The 26300-nt window shown below is 46.1% G+C and overlaps 2 protein-coding genes across 7 annotated transcripts in view; one reads left to right on the forward strand and one right to left on the reverse strand.

Moving 5' to 3' along the window:
* Positions 1-486: 486 nt before the first annotated feature.
* LOC109877176 (uncharacterized) lies at positions 487-15026 on the forward strand. Of its 3 annotated transcripts, XR_004206753.1 has the most exons (15): positions 487-1388; positions 3800-3895; positions 6708-6941; positions 7259-7418; positions 7638-7673; positions 7864-7905; positions 9351-9404; positions 9508-9555; positions 9637-9684; positions 10007-10045; positions 11483-11935; positions 12570-12677; positions 13305-13370; positions 13654-14517; positions 14765-15026. XR_004206753.1 is itself a non-coding variant. In XM_031813218.1 (14 exons), exons 1-14 carry the CDS (start codon positions 726-728, stop codon positions 14226-14228), a joined length of 2622 nt encoding a protein of 873 aa, XP_031669078.1. In that variant the 5' UTR covers positions 487-725; the 3' UTR covers positions 14229-15026. The 3 variants fall into 3 exon arrangements, 2 of the variants coding, with proteins under 2 accessions (XP_031669078.1, XP_031669079.1); XM_031813218.1 differs by having other exon boundaries at positions 13654-15026; XM_031813219.1 differs by lacking the exon at positions 10007-10045 and having other exon boundaries at positions 13654-15026.
* Positions 15027-15051: 25 nt separating this feature from the next.
* The window catches only part of LOC109876969 (trafficking kinesin-binding protein 2), a 77769-nt gene continuing 66520 nt past the window's right edge, over positions 15052-26300 (reverse strand). For all 4 annotated transcript variants that reach the window (XM_031813216.1, XM_031813214.1, XM_031813215.1 and 1 more), the window contains 4 exons: positions 25792-25986; positions 19497-19859; positions 19003-19102; positions 15052-18862 (listed from right to left, as the gene is read on the reverse strand). In XM_031813216.1, coding sequence (XP_031669076.1) covers positions 18031-18862; positions 19003-19102; positions 19497-19859; positions 25792-25986 — 1490 coding nt within the window. In that variant the 3' untranslated portion in view covers positions 15052-18030. The remainder of the gene's footprint in view (positions 18863-19002; positions 19103-19496; positions 19860-25791; positions 25987-26300) is intronic.

The following is a 26300-nucleotide window of genomic DNA, read 5'->3' on the forward strand; positions in this document are numbered from 1 at the left end:
TGTAACATGCCAGTGACCTTCTATTCCAGTTACTGTAACATGCCGGTGACATTCTATTCTATTTACTGTAGCATGCTGGTGACATTCTATTCTATTTACTGTAACATGCTGGTGACATTCTATTCTATTTACTGTAACATGCTGGTGACATTCTATTCTATTTACTGTAGCATGCTGGTGACATTCTATTCTAGTTACTGTAGCATGCTGGTGACCTTATATTCTATTTACTGTAACATGCTGGTGACCTTCTATTCTAGTTACTGTAACATGCTGGTGACATTCTATTCTAGTTACTGTAATGGTATGTGACATCACAAAGAAACTCATCCCCTCCTGTTTTTCTCCCTAAACCAGCTCTGTGACTCTAGCCCCGCCCTTCTACCTGTCTTCCTTTTATTCCGACAACACCATTGGTCCATCTCATATGAGATCACCACTCTCTGACTAATACCCTGGACAGACTCATACCTCTGTCTTATACCTCATATCTCTGTGTGTCTCTGCTCTGTAGCTACATATCTCTCTGTGTGTCTTTGCTCTGTAGCTACATATCTCTCTGTGTGTACAGCATTCTTTCTGATTCTACCCATTTCTGTTTTCATCCATCTCTACCTCAACTTTTTCCTCTCAGTTGCCTTTCTCTATTCTCTCTGTCACTCTCTCTCTTCCACTCTCTCTCTTTGTAATAGTCTACATTCACCTCTGCTACCGGTGGTCTCACTATGAGTGGTAATCTGTGGACGGAGGAGCAGTTCAACTGTCCTGTGTGCCTGGACCTCCCCAATGAGCCAGTCACCATCCCGTGTGGCCACAGCTACTGCATGGGCTGCATCAAGGACTACTGGAGCAAGGACAACCCTCGCTCCCCTGGAGTCTACAGCTGCCCCCAGTGCCGCCAGACATTCTGTCCCAAGCCCTCCTTGTCCAGGAACACCATGCTGGCAGAGGCTGTGGAGCAGCTCCGCAAGGGGGCCCTCACCACCTCCGCCAGGGAGTCCATCCGGAGCGCCCACCGTGCCAACACCATGGGTAGAGCCAAGGGAGGTTCCCGTGGTGGTGGTGTCAGCAGGCTGCCAGCCATGGCCGTGCCCTGTGACATGTGCCACGGCGCTGGAGACCAGCGGGCTGCAGTGAAGTCTTGCCTGGTGTGTATGGCGTCCTACTGTGAGGCCCACCTGAAACCACATCAGACGAAAGCGGAGTTGAAAAAGCATGAGCTGATTGCGCCCACGGGCAAGCTGGCGCAGAAGATCTGTACCGAGCACAAGTACCTGCAGGAGTTCTACTGTCGTCAGTGCCAGATGTTTGTGTGTTGGCTGTGCACCAGTAACCAGCACAAGGACCATGAGACCACCTCCACCAAGGCAGAGCGCACAGAGAGACAGGTAAGCCCTCAGACATACAGGGCATTCGGAAAGTATTCAGACCCCTTGATTTTTTTCCACATTTTGTTACGTTACAGCCTTATTCTAAATTCATTTAAAAATATATATATTCTCAAACAATATACAAACAATACCCCATAATGACAAAGCAAAAACAGATTTTTAGGATTTTGTTCAAACGTATTCAAATATAAAACTGAAATATCACATTTGCATAAAGTTTTCAGACCCTTTACTCAGTACTTTGTTGAAACACATTTGGCAGCGATTACAGCCCTGAGTCTTCTTGGTTATGACGCTACAAGCTTGTCACACCTGCATTTCAGGAGTTTCTACTATTCTTCTCTGCATATCGTCTCAAGCTTTGTCAGGTTGGTTGGGGTGTTTCTCCCATTCTTCTCTACAGATCCTCTCAAGCTCTGTCAGGTTGGATGGGGAGCATCGCTGCACAGCTATTTTCAGGTCTATCCAGAGATGTTAGATCGGGTTCAAGTCTGGGCTCTGGCTGGGCCACTCAAGGAAATTCATAGACTTGTCCCGAAGCCACTCCTGCGTTTTCTTGGCTGTGTGCTTAGAGTTGTTGTCCTGTTGAAAGATGAACCTTCACCCCAGTCTGAGGTCCTGAGTGTTCTGGAGCAGGTGTCATCAAGGATCTCTCTGTACTCTGCTCCGTTCATCTTTCCCTCGATCCTCACTAGTCTCCAAATCGCTGCCACTGAAAAACATCCCCACAGCATGATGCTGCCACCACTATGCTTCACCGTGGGGATGGTGCCAGGTTTCCTCCTGACGTGACACTTGGCATTCAGGCCAAAGAGTTCAATCTTGGTTTCATCAGACCAGAGAATCTAGTTTCTCATGATCTAAGAGACCTTTAGGTGCCTTTTGGCAAACTCCAAGTGGGCCGTCTTGTGCCTTTTACTGAGGAGGGGGGTTCCGTCTGGCCACTCTACCATACAGGCCTGATTGGTGGAGTGCTGCAGAGATGGTTGTCTTTATGGAATGTTCTCCCATCTCCACAGAGGAACTCTGGAGCTCTGTCAGAGTGACCCTCGGGTTCTTGGTCACCTCCCTGATCAAGGCCCTTCTCCCCCGATTGCTCAGTTTGGCCGATGACCAGCTTTAGGAAGAGTCTTGGTGGTTCTAAACTTCTTTCATTTCAGAATGATGGAGCCCACTGTGTTCTTGTGGATCTTCAATGCTGCAGACATTTTTTTGGTACCCTTCCCCAGATCTGTGCCTAGACACAATCCTGTCTCGGAGCTCTACGGCCAATTAATTCGACCTAAGGCACAAAAACCAAGTCGTTTTTGCTCTGACATGCACTGTCAACTGTGCCTTTCCAAATCATGTCCAATCAATTGAATTTACCACAGTTTGAAACCAATCAAGTTGTAGAAACATCTCAAAGATGATCAATGGAAACAGGATGCACTTGAGCTTAATTTAGAGTCTCATAGCAAAGGGTCTGAATACTTATGTAAATAAGGTATTTCAGTTTTTTTTTTGTAATACATTTGAAAAAATGTCTAAAAACCTGTTTTCGCTTCGTCATTGTGCGGTATTGTGTGTAGATTGGTGAATAATTTATATTCATTTAATCCATTTTAGAATAAGGCTGTAACGTAACCAAATGTGGAAAAAGTCAAGTGGTCTGAAATACTTCCCGAATGCGCTGTACATGGACACCACCACACCCACCGACTAATGTGATCAACTGCCTGGCACAAGACTGTGTTATCCCGCTGAACCAAAGGCTAGTCATTCACTCTGGGAGCTAACACAAGTCTTCAGGTCTCAGGCAAGGTTACTCATGATCTTTACAACAAAACAACACCCAATCAGGTCCTGTGTGGCTCTGTATGCAAAGCCAAGGTTTGATTCCCGCTGGGGCCACACATACAGTATGCACACATGACCGTAAGTCATTTTGGATGAAAGCGTTTACTAAATGGTATATATTATCATTATAATATTAATCAAACACACCACCATGTACAGACTCACTCCACAAAAACATGTACATACAGTTTGATCAAAACATTCATACAGGTTGTTGGTCTGTGTCCCATCACAGCTGATCTGGACACACCTACAAACTGCCTCTCATTCAGCTGTGGTGATTCATTAGAAGTGTGTGTGTGTGTGTGTGTGTGTGTGTGTGTGTGTGTGTGTGTGTGTGTGTGTGTGTGTATGTGTGTGTGTGTGTGTGTGTGTGTGTGTGTGTGTGTGTGTGTGTGTGTGTGTGTGTGTGTGTGTGTGTGTGTGTGTGTGTGTGTGTGTGTGTGTGTGTGTAGAGTAAGGTGGTGCCATATCTTAAGTGATTATGTAGTTGTCTTTGTGGGCCAGTGATCATTCCAGACTGCATTCCAGTCCATTCAGGAGTGAGTTGATGTGACTGTGTTTTGCAGAAAGAGCTGGCTGAGGTGCAGACAGAGAATCATCAGAGACTGAAAGAAAGAGAAGGAGAGCTGAAAGACATGAAGAAGATGCTGGAGGCAACAAAGGTAAGGGCTTAGGACACACTACACTACACTAAACCCCACCACATTACACTACACTACACCAAACCCCACTACACTACACTATAGCCCCACTACACTACACTATACCCCACTACACTATACCCCACTACACTATACCCCACTACACTACACCCCACTACACTATACCCCACTACACTACACTATACCCCACTACACTACACCCCACTACACTATACCCCACTACACTACACTATACCCCACTACACTACACCACACTACAGCCCACTACACTATACCACACTATACCCCACTACACTATACCACACTACACCCCACTACACTATACCCCACTACACTATACCACACTACACTATACCCCACTACACTATACCCCACTACACCCCACTACACTATACCACACTATACCCCACTACACTATACCACACTACACTCCACTACACTATACCACACTACACCCCACTACACTATACCACACTACACCCCACTACACCACACCCCACTACACTATACCACACTACACTACACCCCACTACACTATACCCCACTACACTCCACTCCACCACACTACACTACACCCCACTACACTATACCACACTACACCCCACTACACTACAAATCAAATCAAATCAAATGTATTTATATAGCCCTTCGTACATCAGCTGATATCTCAAAGTGCTGTACAGAAACCCAGCCTAAAACCCCAAACAGCAAGCAATGCAGGTGTAGAAGCACGGTGGCTAGGAAAAACTCCCTAGAAAGGCCAATACCTAGGAAGAAACCTAGAGAGGAACCAGGCTATGTGGGGTGGCCAGTCCTCTTCTGGCTGTGCCGGGTGGAGATTATAACAGAACATGGCCAAGATGTTCAAATGTTCATAAATGACCAGCATGGTCGAATAATAATAAGGCAGAACAGTTGAAACTGGAGCAGCAGCACAGTCAGGTGGAAGTTGAAACTGGAGCAGCAGCATGGCCAGGTGGACTGGGGACAGCAAGGAGTCATCATGTCAGGTAGTCCTGGGGCATGGTCCTAGGGCTCAGGTCAGTTGAAACTGGAACAGCAGCATGGCCAGGTGGACTGGGGACAGCAAGGAGTCATCATGTCAGGTAGTCCTGGGGCATGGTCCTAGGGCTCAGGTCCTCCGAGAGAGAGAAAGAAAGAGAGAAGGAGAGAATTAGAGAACGCACACTTAAATTCACACAGGACACCGAATAGGACAGGAGAAGTACTCCAGATATAACAAACTGACCCCAGCCCCCCGACACATAAACTACTGCAGCATAAATACTGGAGGCTGAGACAGGAGGGGTCAGGAGACACTGTGGCCCCATCCGAGGACACCCCCGGACAGGGCCAAACAGGAAGGATATAACCCCACCCACTTTGCCAAAGCACAGCCCCCACACCACTAGAGGGATATCTTCAACCACCAACTTACCATCCTGAGACAAGGCTGAGTATAGCCCACAAAGATCTCCGCCACGGCACAACCCAAGGGGGGGGCGCCAACCCAGACAGGATGACCACAACAGTGAATCAACCCACTCAGGTGACGCACCCCCTCCAGGGACGGCATGAGAGAGCCCCAGCAAGCCAGTGACTCAGCCCCTGAATAGGGTTAGAGGCAGAGAATCCCGGTGGAAAGAGGGGAACAGGCCAGGCAGAGACGGCAAGGGCGGTTCGTTGCTCCAGAGCCTTTCCGTTCACCTTCCCACTCCTGGGCCAGACTACACTCAATCATATGACCCACTGAAGAGATGAGTCTTCATTAAAGACTTAAAGGTTGAGACCGAGTTTGCGTCTCTGACATGGGTAGGCAGACCGTTCCATAAAAATGGAGCTCTATAGGAGAAAGCCCTGCCTCCAGCTGTTTGCTTAGAAATTCTAGGGACAATTAGGAGGCCTGCGTCTTGTGACCGTAGCGTACGTGTAGGTATGTACGGCAGGACCAAATCAGAGAGATAGGTAGGAGCAAGCCCATGTAATGCTTTGTAGGTTAGCAGTAAAACCTTGAAATCAGCCCTTGCTTTGACAGGAAGCCAGTGTAGAGAGGCTAGCACTGGAGTAATATGATCAAATTTTTTGGTTCTAGTCAGGATTCTAGCAGCCGTATTTAGCACTAACTGAAGTTTATTTAGTGCTTTTTCCGGGTAGCCGGAAAATAGAGCATTGCAGTAGTCTAACCTAGAAGTGACAAAAGCATGGATTAATTTTTCTGCATCATTTTTGGACAAAGTTTCTGATTTTTGCAATGTTACGTAGATAGAAAAAAGCTGTCCTCGAAATGGTCTTGATATGTTCTTCAAAAGAGAGATCAGGGTCCAGAGTAACGCCGAGGTCCTTCACAGTTTTATTTGAGACGACTGTACAACCATTGAGATTAATTGTCAGATTCAACAGAAGATCTCTTTGTTTCTTGGGACCTAGAACAAGCATCTCTGTTTTGTCCGAGTTTAATAGTAGAAAGTTTGCAGCCATCCACTTCCTTATGTCTGAAACACATGCTTCTAGCGAGGGCAATTTTGGGGCTTCACCATGTTTCATTGAAATGTACAGCTGTGTGTCATCCGCATAGCAGATCATTCCACACAACTGTTGCATAAACCATTTTATTAATTTTTAACACCACACGACACCCCACTACACTATACCACACTCCATTACACTACACCAGTGTGTGTGTGTCTGTGTGTGTGTGTGTGTGTGTGTGTGTGTGTGTGTGTGTATTTGTGTTCCTCAGTGAGTACCTTTCTATGCACCTCCATACAGTACCAGTGTGCATATGTCTTCATACCTGTGTTTGTGTCCCCAGCGCTCAGCAGACAGGGTACATGATGACACAGAGACGGTGCTGTCGGAGCTCCAGCGCTCAGTGGAGAGGCTCCAGGAGCTGGTGGAGGGTGTGATGAACCAGGCTGGGCAGGAGAAAGTAAGCGAGGCCCAGGATGTGGTGGACAAGCTGGAGGCCGAGATCTCGGAGCTGAAGAGGAGAGACAAGGACATGAAGGAGGTGTTCCGCTGTGAGGACAACATCCACTTCCTGGAGGTAGGACGCTTGTCTCTTTCTGGTACCTTTTATATATTTTTGATCCACTTTCGCTGCATGCAGCTGGTTGATGGCCATATTGGACGTGGCTGCCAGGGTGTGAAAGACCACATCTGGGATGGGACAATAGTGAAAAAGCAGCATTGTCCTAGTCATGTTTGAAATGTGCAGCTTCGATCACAAAAGGCATTATTTCTTAAATGACGTGTCTTCTCTTTCTGTCTTCGCCTTTCTTTCTGTCTTCATTTCTCCATCTCTGCCCTCTTCCATCCCATCCTCTTCTCCACCTCCTCCTTCTCCTGTGCGCCGCCCTCCAGACCTGTGACTCTCTGTGCAGCCCGTTTGAGTGTAATGATCTGTCGTGTGTGGTGGCCAATCCAGAGGCTACGTTTGAACCTGTACGTGAAGCCATCCTGAACCTACGGGAGAGAGTGGAGGACATGTGCAACGTGGAACTGGGCAAGATCACCAAGACAGGTGTGTCAGAGTGGAGGACATGCATACTACACACACACCGACTCACACACACACACAAAGGGCACTACTAGCAGTGATCTCCATCACCATTACCTTGTTCACTATAAATATTGTCATAAAGACAGAGTATTTTTTCCGCACTATGTTTTAGACTGATATCAGTGGATCAATACAATGTCAATGAGTTAATAAACTGTCATTTCTCATCCTTCTCTTCAGTGAATGACACAACACTGTTCACCTTAGGAGACAAAGGTGAGTTCTGGTCCAGAGGATGTCTCTAGCTCTGGTCCAGGGTGTTCTGTGGGGCTTGAAGAAGGCTCAGCATTAGCAAGCCACTCGTAATGCCCTGGACCAGAGCTAGAAGCCATCGATTACCAATAACCATTTAAATTGTGGATTGACAGACTGTACTTACTCACTGCACTGTTTATCCCCATCATAGCAAAACAAAATGGCGGCCAGAAGACGGGAGGGTTCAGGAGTTGTGAGTAGTTTTTCCCATTTCTTTATTGGTAGTGTGAGTTGGACTTTAATCATTCACTGAGATTGTGAACTAATCTGAATTGGACATTTTAGTCAACAGCAAATAATGTGAGGAAAGGCAATATTTCATTTCCACAGTGCAAATGCTTTATACTCAGTGCCTGTTCCTTTTGGTGCTGGTCTTTCCACTTGTCTAGTTGAGTGATTGGTCATCATCATTAATTGTGCAGTTTGGATATGAAATACCTAACTTGAAATAATGATTTATTGTTCCTGATGAAGGATCGTCATAGTCATGTTTTTAATAGTTAAACAGTATGTTTTCATGGTTAAACAGTATGTTTTCATGGTTAAACAGTATGTTTTAATGGTTAAACAGTATGTTTTAATGGTTAAACAGTATGTTTTTCATGGTTAAACAGTATGTTTTAATGGTTAAACAGGATGTTTTCATGGTTAAACAGTATGTTTTAATGGTTAAACAGTATGTTTTAATGGTTAAACAGTATGTTTTAATGGTTAAACAGTATGTTTTTCATGGTTAAACAGTATGTTTTTATGGTTAAACAGTATGTTTTTCATGGTTACAGTATGTTTTAATGGTTAAACAGTATGTTTTAATGGTTAAACAGTATGTTTTAATGGTTAAACAGTATGTTTTAATGGTTAAACAGTATGTTTTAATGGTTAAACAGTATGTTTTTAATATTTAAACAGTATGTTTTAATGGTTAAACAGTATGTTTTAATGGTTAAACAGCATGTTTTTAATGGTTAAACAGTATGTTTTAATGGTTAAACAGTATGTTTTAATGGTTAAACAGTATGTTTTCATGGTTAAACAGTATGTTTTAATGGTTAAACAGTATGTTTTAATGGTTAAACAGTATGTTTTAATGGTTAAACAGTATGTTTTTCATGGTTAAACAGTATGTTTTAATGGTTAAACAGTATGTTTTTCATGGTTAAACAGTATGTTTTCATGGTTAAACAATACGTTTTTAATAGTTACAGTATGTTTTTAATAGTTACAGTATGTTTTTAATAGTTAAACAGTATGTTTTTAATGGTTAAACAGTATGTTTTGATGGTTAAACAGTATGTTTTAATGGTTAAACAGTATGTTTTGATGGTTAAACAGTATGTTTTAATGGTTAAACAGTATGTTTTAATGGTTAAACAGTATGTTTTAATGGTTAAACAGTATGTTTTGATGGTTAAACAGTATGTTTTGATGGTTAAACAGTATGTTTTAATGGTTAAACAGTATGTTTTTAATGGTTAAACAGTATGTTTTAATGGTTAAACAGTATGTTTTAATAGTTAAACAGTATGTTTTCATGGTTAAACAGTATGTTTTAATAGTTAAACAGTATGTTTTCATGGTTAAACTGTATGTTTTAATGGTGAGTGTTGTGCCTTTTTATTTACAATGACTATTCCTCAGTGTTTTCTGGTCTGGGATCCAAACCAACAACAACAAACAACAACCGTCCCTCAGGTATGTACTGTAGCGACTGTTTCCTGTATCGGTTTTAACATGCGGTTTGTGATAGGTCATTGAATGACACATAATGATGTGTACTTTCGTCGTCGTGTTTCAGCTCCCACACCGACTGTCTCCGTGGCGGTTCGAGGTCCTAACTCACGTGGTAGGGCTAGTTTCATTACAAATCTCACTATGACGATCATGATCAAACATTAGATCAGCTTAATCATGTCTCCTTCTGTAGGTGTAGGCCTGCGCTCTCAGGATGTTAGGAGCAGAGAGGAACCACGAGGTCAGACGTGTGTGTGTGTGTTTGCGTGTGTGTGCGTTTGCATGTGTGTGTGTGTGTGTGTGTGTGTGTGTGTGTGTGTGTGTGTGCGTTTGCATGTGTGTGTGTGCGTTTGCATGTGTGTGTGTGCGTTTGCATGTGTGTGTGTGTGCGTTTGCATGTGTGTGTGTGTGTGTGTGCGTTTGCATGTGTGTGTTTGCATGTGTGTGTGTGTTTGCATGTGTGTGTGTGTGTTTGCATGTGTGTGTGTGTGTTTGCGTGTGTGTGTGTGTGTGTGTGTTTGCGTGCAAAGGGGTTTAAACTCTCTTCTACCTCTTTCCTTTAGCTGACAGAGACAGGCCGAGGAGAGAGGAGAGAGAACCAGGTAACACACACACACACACACACACAAGCCCAGAATTTCTTTGTGAACATAACCGGTTCCACAGGTTGGCCTGCCTCACAAGAGGAACATTTCCTTATCATCTGTGTATGCTCCTTCTTCCTGTCTCCTCCATCCGTACTGTGTCACATCCTGAACCTCTTAAGAATAACTGCAGATATCAGTTCCATAAATGTATCTCTGACCACCTCCTCTCTTGACCAATACTACAAATTCAGTCATCATCAGAGTGTTTATAAAATCTACTCAACTGCCTCGCGTTTCCTTTCATTCTCTCTCTATGCAATCAGAAAGGCGTCCGTATACATAGGTTTTGTTTGCTACGAGCAAAACCTGGCTGGGTGAAGCGAGCGTCTGTGCTCACATACTCCCTCATGACTGTCGCTTAAAAAAGGAGAAAAAGCATCAACATTACTGTTGTTTGTCCCTCTTGAAGCACCGTAGCAACAACATACCCAGTAATTCTTTCTCAAAATAGTCTGGATTAATCTAAGATAAATCAGGAAATGTGTCATTCATTTTGACGTTTTTGCCAATAAGGTCTTAGTCGCATCATTTCACATCTATCTAAGATGTTTGGTGCAGTATTTCTCAAGTGAAAAAATCTGCATGAAAACTAGTCATCTCTTGTTGAATGACAAACACTTAATTGAAGAATCCCATCTATAGTTCCCACTCTTACTAAGAGTAGTCCTGTTGACCAATCTCTGACGAAGGGACTTTGGCTACCGAACTTCCACTTGCCTCTAGAGAAAATGTAGTGTATGCCAACAGCCAAGCAAACGCCCGGCGAACACCAAAACCAACCAAAATGTCACAAAAATGTTTCATAATATATGATGGAACTGTTTCGACTGGGAAGCACGCGACAGACTTTAAACTTACTGTATGTTTCATAGTCGAAACAGTTCAAGCATTTATTATGATGAAATGTTGTGACGTTTTGGTTCGGCTGTTCAGCAACACAACATTTTTCCTTGAGGCAAGTCGATGTTCGTTAGTCTGAAGTCTACGCCCCCTTCGTCTGTGATTGGTCAATGGTATTACTGGACTAGGTACTGCTCCTAGAAGGAGTGGGAGTAATGAACGGGATTGTTTGCTGGCTAGTTTTAATGCACATTTTTCCACTTGAGAAATACCGCACCAAACATGACCTCCTTGGCAAAAAACATCAAAAAGAATGACACATTTCTTGATTTATCTTTATTATTTTCTTCTATTTTGAGGAAGTGTTACTGGGTATGTTGTTGCTACAGTGGCTCAAGCGGGACCAAACAGTAATACTGACATTTTTCAAGCAAGACGTCAGACGTTCGTTTCACCTAGCCGAGTTCTGCTAGAAGCAAAGCGAACCGTATGTGGACGCCTCTAGACCTATCAAGCCATGCTCACCCAGTAATACCTCTCGTCTCTCCACAGCCAGAGAGGCAGCCCCCAGACCAAGCACCAGATCTAGTCCCACTCAGAGGCGGAAAAAGCCAGCCAGAAATAGCCCTACCCAAAGTCGAAGAGAGACGCGCGGACGCAGTCCCAGTCCCACTTCAAGTCGTAAAGAGCCAGCCAGTCCCAGTCCCACTCCAAGTCGTAGAGAGCCAGCCAGACCCAACCCCACTCCAAGTCGTAGAGAGCCAGCCAGACCCAGCCCCACTCCAAGTCGTAGAGAGCCAGCCAGACCCAGCCCTACGCCCAGCCGGAGAGAGACACCCAGACCAGAACCCACCACCACCCCTACCCCCGGTGCTGTTACCCAAGCCACCCCAGCCTCAGGAGCTTTCAGCCGGATGGGATCCATAGCAAGTCTCTTCCGCTCCCATCGACGTGCCACACCGGCACCTGAGCCAGTCAGCAACAACACTGGTGGAGTTTACCAATGTGAGTCCCGACCAGAGAGAATGATTGAGGCCTCTAGTAGCCAAAAGGCCGTATTAGCACGGGCATCACCATTGAGGCCTCTAGTAGCCAAAAGGCCGTATTAACACGGGCATCACCATTGAGGCCTCTAGTAGCCAAAAGGCCGTATTAACACGGGCATCACCATTGAGGCCTCTAGTAGCCAAAAGGCCGTATTAACACGGGCATCACCATGGAGGCCTCTAGTAGCCAAAAGGCCATATTAGCACGGGCATCACCATTGAGGGCTTCCATCATTTTAATGTAGTCAACTGGGTGGCTTTCAAGTCCACTGGATAATCCCTCCTCGTGACATTCTTGGAGTCATGTACAATGGGTCATCAGGAGGGATCAGCCAATCGGGAAAATGGAACTTGCCTCAGTGGCGCTGCCCATGCTGCCACAGACTCTATAATGGCACAGATACAAAGATGAGTCCTCTATATATCTCTATGGTCCCGACCCTCAACGCTTTAACCCCATCAGAGGTCATAAACCCTGGTCTTCCTAGCCTTTCTCCAGTGTAGACACTGTATAATGTACCTCAGAATGTACCTTGCTGGTTGCCACAGCACATTGTTTGAAAATCATGGCTATAAACATACTGCTTTGACAGGGGGGATGGGTGCACTGACTGAATCCCAACCGGAAGTGAATACCAGCCTTTTCCTGGATCCGCCGACCCCTGACCCCATCATGAATCAGATGCCAGCTTTCCCTGCATGTGAGTCATCATTCATTCCTGTTCTTCCTCTCTACATCTGAGGAAAGCATAGTGCCCTATATTTACGGTTACCCTTGTTGTGATCAGTGGTGTAAAGTACTTCAGTAAAAATACTTTCAAGTACTACTTAAGTAGTTTCTTGGAGCATCTGTACTTTACTATTTATATTTTTGACAACTTTTACTTTACTACTTTCCTAAAATAAATAATGTACTTTTTACTCTATATATTTTAACTGTCATCCAAAAGTACTCATTACATTTTGAATGCTTAGCAGGACAGGAAAATGGCCCAATTCACACACTTATAAAGAGAACACGTGGTCATCCCTACTGCCTCTGATCTGACGGACTCACTAAACACAAATGTGTCTTATGTAAATGATGTCTCAGTGTTGGAATGTGCCCCTGCTATATGTACATTTTAAAAAGTAGAAAATGGTGCAGTCTACTTTGCTTAATATAAGGAATTTGAAATTATTTACACTTTTACTTTTGATAGAACCAAATATTTTTAGACTTTTACTGAAGTAGTATTTTACTGGGTAACTTTTACTGAAGTTGGGTACTTTTTCCACCACTGGTTGTGATCCTCTCCCCTCATACTGCCGGTCTTCGTCTCCTGTAGTGAGGGAGATAGACATCTCCAGCATCCAGGCCCCAGAGCCCAGGAGCAGAGAGGAGTTCCTGCAGTGTGAGTATAGAACAGCTAAACATCTACACAGACACAGCCTGTTCCAGTTAGCTCCCTACCGTGTGGCCTTGGCCCTCACCCTTCCATGTTCGCAGATATGAAGGGAAAGGTATGAGCATTGTAGCATCCACCATATTGATTACAACTTTCAGATCTGAAAACTTCAGAAGGTTAGGGCCAAGGGGAAGGAGTACTCACAACAGCTGACAACCAAATCTGCAAAGTCCTTATCCCCACAACTTAACTATTCATCCATCCATCCCTCCACTCTTCCCTACCCCAGATGCCTGTACCCTGACCCTAGACACGAGGACAGCCCACCGGCGTCTGACCCTGTCGGAGAGCAACACCAAGGCCACCCTACAGGGGGCAGGGCAGCCCTACCCAGACTGCCCCCAACGCTTCGACGGCTGGACCCAGGTGCTGTGCCAGGCCCCCCTTTCCGCCCAGCGATGTTACTGGGAGGTGGATTGGAGGGGGAAGGGGTCATCAATGGGCGTGGCTTATGGAGCCCTGAGCAGGAAGGGGGCGGACGCCAGGGCGGGGCTTGGCTACAACGCCCAATCATGGAGCCTGGAGCTGTCGGATACGTGTTGCACGGCAATGCATGACAATGAGAAGAGGGACATCCCGGTGACGTACTCGCCGCGTCTGGGGTTGTTCCTGGACCTCAACGCGGGCACCCTGGCGTTCTATAGCGTGGCGGAGAGCATGGCGCACCTGCACACGTTCCGTGCCAACTTTACACAGCCACTGTATGCGGCCTTCGGGGTGGGAAGTGGGGTTGGTGTTGGACTGGACTTCGCTCTGGGTCAGTTCAGCCAGACATCCGACAGCATCAAGATCTGCCCCATGTGATGAGACCTACGACCTCTGTATAGATCTGCCCCATGTGATGAGACCTACGACCTCTGTATAGATCTGCCCCATGTGAGGAGACCTACGACCTCTGTATAGATCTGCCCCATGTGAGGAGACCTACGACCTCTGTATAGATCTGCCCCATGTGATGAGACCTACGACCTCTGTATAGATCTGCCCCATGTGAGGAGACCTACGACCTCTGTATAGATCTGCCCCATGTGATGAGACCTACGACCTCTGTATAGATCTGCCCCATGTGATGAGACCTACGACCTCTGTATAGGTCCCCTGAATGGGGTGGCAGGGTAGCCTAGTTGGACTAGTAACCGGAAGGTTGCAAGTTCAAATCCCCGAGCTGACAAGGTACAAATCTGTTGTTCTGCCCCTGAACAGGCAGTTAACCCACTGTTCCTAGGCCGTCATTGAAAATAAGAATTTGTTCTTAACTGACTTGCCTAGTTAAATAAAGGTAAAATAAAAATAAATAAATAGATCTGCCCAATGTGAGGAGACCTATGACCTCTGTATAGATCTGCCCCATGTGACGTGACCTATGACCTCTGTATAGACCTGCCCCATGTGATGTGACCTACGACCTCTGATCCCCATCTGCTATCACCGCTTTATATGACATAATTTAACGAGAATTAGTTTGTTTCCTAAACATTTACAAAACAGCCCAAGTGTTGCACTTCTGACAAACAAATGACATACAAGCACTAATAGAAGACTGAACTGACAAATGGTGTCACACACACACACACACACACACACACACACACACACGTTATAAGACAATAAATATAAGACAACCAAATCATTTCTCATTTCCTTTATTAAAACAAAAGCACCAAAAAGGTCATCTTGGGTATTTTCTGAAGCATGGAGGAGAGGCGCCAGGTCGAAAGCCAAAATATGAACACTTCCAACTACACAGAGCCCATAACAACCTGCACCATCACCCATCAGCTACATTCAATAGAGCCAACGGTGTGAATCATAGAACTAGATTCAATAGAACGAACAGCCTCTCCTCCTATACCTCCCCCAGAGCAGAAACCCTAGTATAAAACTGATGCTCTTTCCTCATGGTTACATAGGTATTACAACACACACAAGCCAACACAAAGCATTTCACTTTATTTAAAAATGAGTTTTGGTATGCACTGATATACAGTTTTAAAAACATGACAGCTTGGATTCCCTTTTCAATGGTTCATCACACAATGGAGGCACAACAAAACATCTCAAATAAATGTCTACATGAAATCCTAAATAACTTATTACCTTTGATAATGAAACAGTATTTGATGCTATAACCTAGTCTAAATATCAATATTTGTCACTAATAATATTTCCTAACTAGTGATCTCTGTAAATCAGGTTAAAAAGTGCAGTACATGAGTGGGACAGGTCAGACGGACGGTAAGGAAAGAGGCGTAGCAGGGACGTCTGAGAGTCACACCAGGGGTCAAAGGGCACCGGGTCAAAGGGTCACACACTAGCTAGCTTGAAATACAGAACCTGTCTTGCTAGCATTCCAGGTCATGTACTCTGTGTCATGTGAACACAGACTGGTACCCAGGCTCTAGTCTAGCCCCTCCCCACTACACACTCCAGTAGACCTGAATGGAATAACAATATGGGATTTGTTGACCTTGACCTCTGATAGGTTGGCTGGAATTTCCCCAGAATGCTTAGCTCTGCCGCTACACCCATCAAGTCCTTTCAGATTTAAAATAAACAGCATTACAGTGGAAGGTACTAGAGACCGTTAGTCTCATAGCTGTTCAATATCACACAACACCATGTTGCCCTCTACTGGCCGCTGAGTGAATAGAGTACCTTTAAAGACCATAACCACAGTAATAGTGAACCATACATGAGATGAGACTCAGAGCTAACCTGGATCAAAACATAGTACAACCACTACTACCTAGGATGCTGATGGTTCCCCGTTTGGGACCAAACCTCTTGTACCAGGAGCATGTTGAGGAGGTAAACGTTGTGGAACGTTAGAACTGTCTTGAATAGAGCTGACGTGATTCCTTATGTCAGAGGCATAGTTGTTCTGCATATATTTCTACTGGAACATTCCACAATGGTGTGCCCTAAAGAACGCAGACCTGAGCACGCCGTGGGCCTGAGATAAGGGCCTGTTCCTCAGCGGGGCTATTTGGACCTGTGCTGTTAAAAAGCCTCTCCAGCAACTACCATGTTCTCCGTTTCCAGTCAATAACCTTGCAACCTTCCATCCCAAATCGACCTCTAAGCCCTATGCACTTGTGGGGAGTCTGTCAGGATTTGACAGGTGTAAGCAATTTGGTAATACATCTACCGTGCCCTCTGATAGGCTAGGTGGAAGTGTCACCATATTGGTTATACCAATCAAATCCTCTCAGATCTCCACAAGCTGAGGAAAAGTCCATCCCAGCTGCATCCTAGCCTGGTTCCAGATCAGTTTGTGCTGTAACATGACAATGACAATAGGGGTATGGCAAGACCGCACAAACAGATCTGGGACCAGGCTAACGGCATCCAAAACAAAACCTACCAATCCCACTAAGTGTCTAATAAAATATACACATGGCTTTAAACCAGAAACACCCCAACAGTACAAACAGGCTTCTCCTTTAAAGCTTTACAACCTCTTCCTTATGGGAGACCTGAGGAGGAGCAGACTCGGACCTGTCAGTCAGACCATTACAGCGAATCACGCTGCACGGCTGGGTCCTACCCACCCCCAGAGGGCCAGGTGCATGCTGGGACCTGTAGGCAAAGAAGTGTGTCGTTTTCAGGACATACCATGCATTTCAGAGACTGGTTGTAGCCTATTACAATGCACAGAGAGAGTTGCCCCTGACAACAGCAAAGCAAAAGGATCATTGTATTAGTAGTAACACTGGGAAGGCTAGATTGTAGTTCCCTAGCAACGGGCTGGCAGTAGTAAGGTGCATGGGCACCAGCCTAGTTCCTAAGAGAAGCTAAGGGGCGTAGTGAGTCTAGCTAGCGTATATACACATGAAAAACTACTCTACTGCTTTTAAAAATGAACTTTAGAAAGCTATTCGAACTACAGAACAACAAGCCCCTAGACATTGAGGCTCTGGAGGCTCAAGCCCTCTCTTTACAGTGCTCTTCTCTCATCCCCCCTCATCTCTTTTTCTTTACACTGCTCTTATCTCATCCCCCCTCATGTCCTCCTCGTCTCCCTCTCTCTCATCTCTTTCTCTTGTTTGTTCTTCCTCTCCTTGACACCAAAGTCACATTCTGCCACTTCCTCTTTTTACCTCTTCTTTCCCGTCCCTCTAAACATTCTCAAGCCCTCATCAACTTACTTATCCCCTCGGTCATCTTCCCATCTATTTGAGCATCCAGAGCCTCGCAGATGAATAACTACTGTAGCAGGGGCAGAGCAGAAGAGAGCAGGGAGAACGTCTACCTACAGCGCTCCTAGAGGGCTGGAGGGGGAAGGCAGGCAAGGCTAGGAACAGCTAATAAAGCCCCTTGCAGGCAATCTAAGGCTTTTAAAATGGCATATACACCGTGGCATTAATGCACATTTCCATTTTTAACAATATTGTGCTTTTAAAAATAATGTATAAAATAGGAGAGGGACTTTTCCCCCCACTTGTTGCCCTTTTCTTCGCCGAATATCAGTCTAAAAGAGATGTGGAGAAGGAGCAAGGCAGGGAGGGGTGGAGGGAGGAAAGAGGAGAGAGGATGTGGGCCCAAATGCTTCTGTTCGGTGCTGGCTCCCCTCCAAACCCTGCCTCCCTGTAGTGTCATAACTTCTTCATGGTTTGAGTGAAGGGGGTGGGGCATGGGAGGTGGAGGTGGAGGCGGGCCTAGAGCGGACAGAGCGCTGCCCCTTCAGGTTGCCCCAGAGTGGCGGGGCGATGGCTAGGGAGGTGGGTGGTTGAGGTGGGGCCTGGCCCAGATGGTGGGAGGGGCTTCCCCGCGTCGCTCCAATCATAGCGGGGAGGCTCTGGTTCCGCCGCAGGCCGTCCAATAGACTGCCTACGCCTGTGGCTAGGAAGGTGGCCGAGTCCTGACGCACCAGGCACTCTGACAACGGCTCCACCCCCTGGGGAACCTTGACCAATCCCAGCCGGCGTAGCCTCTCGACTAAGTTTACATTGATGGGGTCGGGTTTGGCTTTGGATTTGATTCTGGGGCCGTGGCTGAAGCTATGTGAGGCGGGGTCGGGGCTGGGGAGGTTGGGGCGATGGGTGCGGCCAAACTTCAGCCCATACACGTCCTGGAGGAAGAGCTCGGCCGGACGCGATGCCAGGAAGTTGTCACAGGTGGCTGGCGCCGAGGCGCGGGACTCAAAGGGCACAGGCGAGGAGGTTGGCGAGTGGGACGGGGAGTTGGGGGGCGTTCTGGGGAGGAGACGCTGGGGGAGTGGGGCTTTAAGGTGAGAGGGAGGGGGGGCATCGGCGGTGGAGAGGGAAGCAGAGATGCCCCTCTCCAGGACCAGCTTGGCCAGGCCACAGGGGGCGGGGGGACGGCGAGGGGGGAAGGAGTCCACCCCCAAACTCAGCCTGCAGGGGGTCACCGGGGTGCTGGGGCCTGTCCTCATGGAGCTGGGAGTGTACTCTGAGACAGAAGACTGACAGTGGGAACTGAGAGAGAGAGACAAGACAATGTTACCCCACACAGCCATGTCATAAACACTACAGCACAAACACACAACACCAATCACCTTCATAGTTGTGTGTGTGTGTGTGTGTGTGTGTGTGTGTGTGTGTGTGTGTGTGTGTACCTGGAGGTGACCTGGGTGATGTCAGAGGGGTGCAGGATGCGGCAGGTTGTAAAGGTGTAGGTGGAAGACGTTGAACTCTGACATTTCCCCGGGTTATAAACTGAAGAGACAAAACACACCATTCAAACTTCCATCACAGACCAACGGCTTCCAATAACGACCCTTTTCAGTTTCTTATCTTGGGAAAGAAATATTGACACACTTGTACACAAATGATTGTTTAAATGATGTAATCCGTAGTAAGGGGAAACCACTGGCCGCTCCACCACGTTGTTATGGTTATTGTTGCTGGGCTGAGGAGCGTCGGGCAGCATGGTGAAACTAATTGTGCTCCTCAACGGCGAGGACGATTATGTCAGAGGGGAAAAACAGTCTCCGTTGATTAAAATAACTTATTTGGTGTTTTAATATCGCAAACGGACACGGCTGTTTCACCATTAAGGATTCCAGCTATAACGTTAAACTTTGAATGTTAAATGTTTTTTTAAACTTACCTGACGAGGATGTTGTAGTAGTAAGACTGGTGACAGTCAGGCTCTGGGATTGGACAGGAGCCATGGACGTTACACTCACGGGCAGAGCCAAGAGGGCCGGGACACTGATGATGTCACAGGGGGCATTAGAGGTCATAGGGAGGTCACAGGTGATCGGGATTAGAGGGAGCTGTGGAGAGCCTGGTACTGGTACGAAAACGGGAGAAACCGGTGGCCCGTTCAACGGCAAACGCTCCCTAATCCTTTCCCTGTTCTCCTCCGGTGTTGATGAGTACTGCACCTTGAAGGTGATCCCTTCTTCCTCCTCCTCTTCCTCCTCTCCCTTCTTCTCCCAGGCGTCTGTCCCTTCCTTCCCTCGGTTTCCTGAAAAGTCCCAAACCTTTGTTAGTGAGACTGCAAAATTATTTTAAATCAATCGTTTACAAAAAACTATTTTCATAATAATATTAATAAGACATAGTACTTATGTAGCACCTTTTCAATACCCAGTCAGTCATTTTACAATAGGAGAGATCTATCTATCTATATTTTATTTATACACTGCTCAAAAAAATAAAGGGAACACTTAAACAACACAATGTAACTCCAAGTCAATCACACTTCTGTGAAATCAAACGGTCCACTTAGGAAGCAACACTGATTGACAATAAATTTCACATGCTGTTGTGCAAATGGAATAGACAACAGGTGGAAATTATAGGCAATTAGCAAGACACCCCCAATAAAGGAGTGGTTCTGCAGGTGGTGACCACAGACCACTTCTCAGTTCCTATGCTTCCTGGCTGATGTTTTGGTCACTTTTGAATGCTGGCGGTGCTTTTACTCTAGTGGTAGCATGAGAACGGGGTCTACAACCCACACAAGTGGCTCAGGTAGTGCAGCTCATCCAGGATGGCACATCAATGCGAGCTGTGGCAAGAAGGTTTGCTGTGTCTGTCAGCGTAGTGTCTAGAGCATGGAGGAGCTACCAGGAGACAGGCCAGTACATCAGGAGATGTGGAGGAGGCCGTAGGAGGGCAACAACCCAGCAGCAGGACCGCTACCTCCGCCTTTGTGCAAGGAGGAGCAGGAGGAACACTGCCAGAGCCCTGCAAAAAGACCTCCAGAAGGCCACAAATGTGCATGTGTGAGCTCAAACGGTCAGAAACAGACTCCATGAGGGTGGTATGAGGGCCCGACGTCCACAGGTGGGGTTTGTGCTTACAGCCCAACACCGTGCAGGATGTTTGGCATTTGCCAGAGAACACCAAGATTGGCAAATTCGCCACTGGCGCCCTGTGCTCTTCACAGTTGAAAGCAGGTTCACACTGAGCACATGTGACAGACGTGACAGAGTCTGGAGACGCCGTGGAGAACGTTCTGCTGCCTGCAACATCCTCCAGCATGACCGGTTTTGCGGTGGGTCAGTCATGGTGTGGGGTGGCATTTCTTTGGGGGGCCGCACAGCCCTCCATGTGCTCGCCAGAGGTAGCCTGACTGCCATTAGATACCGAGATGAGATCCTCAGACCCCTTGTGAGACCATATGCTGGTGCGGTTGGCCCTGGGTTCCTCCTAATGCAAGACAATGCTAGACCTCATGTGGCTGGAGTGTGTCAGCAATTCCTGCAAGAGGAAGGCATTGATGCTATCGACTGGCCTGCCCGTTCCCCAGAACTGAATCCAATTGAGCACATCTGGGACATCATGTCTCGCTCCATCCACCACGTTGCACCACAAACTGTCCAGGAGTTGTAGGGAGGTCATACAGGCACGTGGAGGCCACACACACTACTGGGCCTCATTTTGACTTGTTTTAAGGACATTACATCAAAGTTGGATCAGCCTGTAGTGTGGTTTTCCACTTTAATTTTGAGTGTGACTCCAAATCCAGACCTCCGTGGGTTGATAAATTTGATTTCGATTGATAATTTTTGTGTGATTTTGTTGTCAGCACATTCAACTATGTAAAGAAAAAAGTATTTAATAAGAATATTTCTTTCATTCAGATCTAGGATGTGTTATTTTAGTGTTCCCTTTATTTTTTGAGCAGTGTATATACATACATACAGTGGGGAGAACAAGGATTTTTGTTTTAGATTGCGTCTCACACAGTTGAAGTGTACCTATGATAAAAATGACAGACCTCTACATGCTTTGTAAGTAGGAAAACCTGCAAAATCGGCAGTGTATCAAATACTTGTTCTCCCCACTGTATATATACATACTCAGCAAAAAAACAATGTCCCTTTTTCAGGACCCTGCCTTTCAAAAATAACTAGTAAAAATTAAAATTGTAAAGGGTTTAAACACCATTTCCCATGCTTCCCATGTTCAATGAACCATAAACAATTAATGAACATGCACCTGTGGAATGGTCGCTAAGACACTAACAGCTTTCAGACGGTAGGCAATTAAGGTCACAGTTATGAAAACTTGGGACACTAAAGAGGCCTTTCTACAGACTCACCAAAAGAAAGATGCCCAGGGTCCCTGCTCATCTGCGTGAATGTGCCTTAGGCATGCTGAAAGGAGGCATGAGGACTGCAGATGTGGCCAGGGCAATAAATTGCAATGTCCGTACTGTGAGACAGGACGGACAGCTGATCGTCCTCGCAGTGGCAGACCATGTGTAACAACAACTGCAAAAGGATCGGTACATCCGAACATCACACCTGCGGGACAGGTACAGGATGGTAACAACAACAACTGCCCGAGTTGCAGCAGGAACGCACAATCCCTCCATCAGTGCTCAGACTGTTCGCAATAGGCTGAGAGAGGCTGGACTGAGGGCTTGTAGGCCTGTTGTAAGGCAGGTCCTCACCAGACATCACTGTCGCCTATGGGCACAAACCCACCGTCGCTGGATCAGACAGGACTGGCAAAAAGTGCTCTTCACTGACGAGTCGCCGTTTTGTCTCACCAGGGGTGATGGACGGATTCACGTTTATCGTTGAAGGAATGAGCGTTACACCGAGGTCTGTACTCTGGAGCGGGAGCGGTTTGGAGGTGGAGGGTCCATCATGGTCTGGGGCGGTGTGTCACAGCATCATCGGTCTGAGCTTTTTGTCATTGCAGGCAATCTCAACACTGTGCATCACAGGGAAGACATCCTCCTCCCTCATGTGGTATCCTTCCTGCAGGCTCATCCTGACATGACCCTCCAGCATGACAATGCCACCAGCCATACTGCTCGTTCTGTGCGTGATTTCCTGCAAGACAGGAATGTCAGTGTTCTGCCATGGCCAGCAAAGAGCCCGGATCTCATTGAGCACATCTGGGACCTGTTGGATTGGAGGTTAAGAGTCGGGTAACATCTCACAGCAAGAACTGGCAAAATTAGTGCAGTCCACGAGGAGGAGATTCACTGTAGTACTTAATGCAGCTGGTGGCCAAACCAGATACTGACTGTTACTTTTGATTTTACATGAAGTTGATGCAAAGAGTCAATATTTGCAGTGTTAACCTTCTTTTTCAAGACCTCTGCAATCCACCCTGGCATGATGTCAATTAACTTCTGGGCCGCATCCTGACTGATGGCAGCCCATTCTTGCATAATCAATGCTTGGAGTTTGTCAGAATTTGTGGGTTTTTGTTTGTCCACCCACCTCTTGAGGATTGACCACAAGTTCTCAATGGGATTAAGGTCTGTGGAGTTTCCTGGCCATGGACCCAAAATATCAATGTTTTGTTCCCCGAGCCACTTAGTTATCACTTTTGCCTTATGGCAAGGTGCTCCATCATGCTGGAAAAGGCATTGTTCGTCACCAAACTGTTCCTAGATGGTTGGGAGAAGTTGCTCTCGGAGGGTGTGTTGGTACCATTCTTTATTCATGGCTGTGTTCTTAGGCAAAATTGTGAGTGAGAGCCCACTAGCAACCCCACACATGAATGGTCTCAGGATCCTTTACTGTTGGCATGACACAGGACTGATGGTAGCGCTCACCTTGTCTTCTCCTGACAAGCTTTTTTCCCCGGATGCCCCAAACAATCGGAAAGGGGATTCAGAGAAAATTACATTACCCCAGTCCTCAGCAGTCCAATCCCTGTACCTTTTGCAGAATATCAGTCTGTCCCTGATGTTTTTCCTGGAGAGAAGTGGCTTCTTTGCTGCCCTTCTTGACACCAGGCCATCCTCCAAAAGTCTTCAACTCACTGTGCGTGCAGATGCACTCACACCTGCCTGCTGCCATTCTTGAGCAAGCTCTGTACTGGTGGTGCCCCGATCCCGCAGCTGAATCAACTTTAGGAGACGGTCCTGGCGCTTGCTGGACTTTCTTGGGCTCCCTGAAGCCTTCTTCACAACAATTGAACCGCTCTCCTTGAAGTTCTTGATGATCCGATAAATGGTTGACTTAGGTGCAATCTTACTGGCAGCAATATTCTTGCCTGTGAAGCCATTTTTGTGCAAAGCAATGATGTCAGCACTTGTTTCCTTGCAGGTAACCATGGTTGACAGAGGAAGTACAATGATTCCAAGCACCACCCTCCTTTTGAAGCTTCCAGTCTATTATTCTATTATCTCCAGCCTTGTCCTCATCAACACTCACACCTGTGTTTACGAGAGAATGACTGACATGATGTCAGCTGGTCCTTTTGTGGCAGGGCTGAAATGCAGTGGAATTGTTTTGGGGGGATTCAGTTCATTTCGAAGAGGGACTTTGCAATTAATTGCAATTCATCTGATCACTCTTCATAACATTCTGGAGTATATGCAAATTGCCATCATACAAACTGAGGCAGCAGACTTAGTGAAAATTCATATTTGTGTCATTCTCAAAACTTTTGGCCACGACTGTACACCTTAACCAAATACATTTAAAATCAGTTTCACAATTCCTAACATTTAATCCTAGTAAAAATTCCCTGTCTTTGGTCAGTTAGGATCACCACTTTATTTTAAGAATGTGAAATGTCAGAATAATAGTAGAGAGAATTATTTATTTCAGCTTTTATTTCTGTCATCACATTCCCAGTGGGTCAGAAGTTTACATACAGTCAATTAGGATTTGGTAGCATTTAAATTGTTTAACTTGGGTCAAACGTTTCGGGTAGCCTTCCACAAGCTTCCCACAATAAGTTGGGTGAATTTTGGCCCATTGCTCCTGACAAAGCTGGTGTAACTGAGTCAGGTTTGTAGGCCTCCTTACTTGCACACGCTTTTTCAGTTCTGACCACAGATTTTCTATGGGATTGAGGTCAAGGTTTTGTGATGGCCACTCCAATACCTTGACTTTATTGTCCTTAAGCCATTTTGCCACACCTTTGGAAGTATGCTTGGGGTCATTGTCCATTTGGATGACCCATTTGCGACCAAGTATAAACTTCCTGACTGATGTCTTGAGATGTTGCTTCAATATATCCACATAATTTTCAATTCCTCATGATGCCATCTATTTTGTGAAGTGCACCAGTCCCTCCTGCAGCGAAACACCCCCACAACATGATGCTGCCACACCTGTGCTTCACGTTTGGGATGGTGTTCTTCGGCTTGCAAGCCTCCCCATTTTTCCTCCAAACATAACAATGGTCATTATGGCCAAACAGATATTTTTCTTTAATCAGAGCAGAGGACATTTCTCCAAAAAGTACGATCTTTGTCCCCATGTGCAGTTGCAAACCGTAGTCTGGCTTTATGGCGGTTTTGGAACAGTGGCTTCTTCCTTGCTGAGTGGCCTTTCAGGTTATGTCGATATAGGACTCATTTTACTGTGAATATAGATACTTTTGTACCTGTTTCCTCCAGCATCTTCACAAGGTCCTTTGCTGTTGTTCTGGGAATGATTTGAACTTTTCGCACACAAAGTACGTTCATTTCTAGGAGACAGAACGCATCTCCTTCCTGAGCGCTATGACGGCTGCGTGGTCCCATGGTGTTTATACTTGCATACTATTGTTTGTACCTTCAGGCGTTTGGAAATTGTTCCCAAGGATGAACCAGACTTGTGGAGGTCTACAATTATTTTTCTGAGGTCTAGGCTGAATTATTTTGATTTTCCCATGATGTCAAGCAAAGAGGCACTGAGTTTGAAGGTAGGCCTTGAAATACATCCACAGGTACACTTCCAATTGACTCAAATGATGTCAATTAGCCTATCAGAAGCTTCTAAAGCCATGACATAATTTTGGGGATTTTTCCAAGCTGTTTAAAGGCACATTCAACTTAGTGTATGTAAACTTCTGACCCACTGGAATTGTGATACAGTGAATTATAAGTGAAATAATCTGTCTGTAATCAAGTGTTGGAAAAATTACTTGTGTCATGCACAAAGTAGATGTCCTAACCGACTTGCCAAAACTATAGTGAATAAAAGTACCTCTCATGTCATATTTCTGTTCTTCGTCGCCTCCCTCTTCATCTTCCTCCAGGTCAGTGAGGCGGTAGACGGTGTCGGCGAGAGCATCATGGGGGAGGGGCCGAAAGCCCTTGGTGACCACGCCCGGGTGGGGGTCCAGGATGGTGCCCAGGTGGGGCATGGCCAGCTGCTGCCAGTGGTGCAGAGTCAGAGAGCCTAGAGGGGTCAGAGGTTAAAGGTTAGGGGTCAGGCGTCAAATGCGTTACTCACAGATGAAAATTAGGAGTGTTACAGTTGACAGATATCATAATGTGACCAAGTGGGTTCAAACTCTGGTCTCAGGGAGCCTAGAGAGGGCAAAGGTTAGAGGTCAGGGATCAATGTGTTACATCACAACTAAACTAAAACTCCTAATTAATATCCTAATTTCAAGAGTACCAGTATACAGATATGATAATATAGACATCATAGATATTGGGTCAGGAATAACTCCTGGATAGATGATATAGCTTTTGGCTGCATTCCAGGCC

This window comes from Oncorhynchus kisutch, unplaced genomic scaffold (genome assembly GCF_002021735.2).
Source record: "Oncorhynchus kisutch isolate 150728-3 unplaced genomic scaffold, Okis_V2 Okis05a-Okis16b_hom, whole genome shotgun sequence".
Lineage (NCBI taxonomy): Eukaryota > Metazoa > Chordata > Actinopteri > Salmoniformes > Salmonidae > Oncorhynchus > Oncorhynchus kisutch.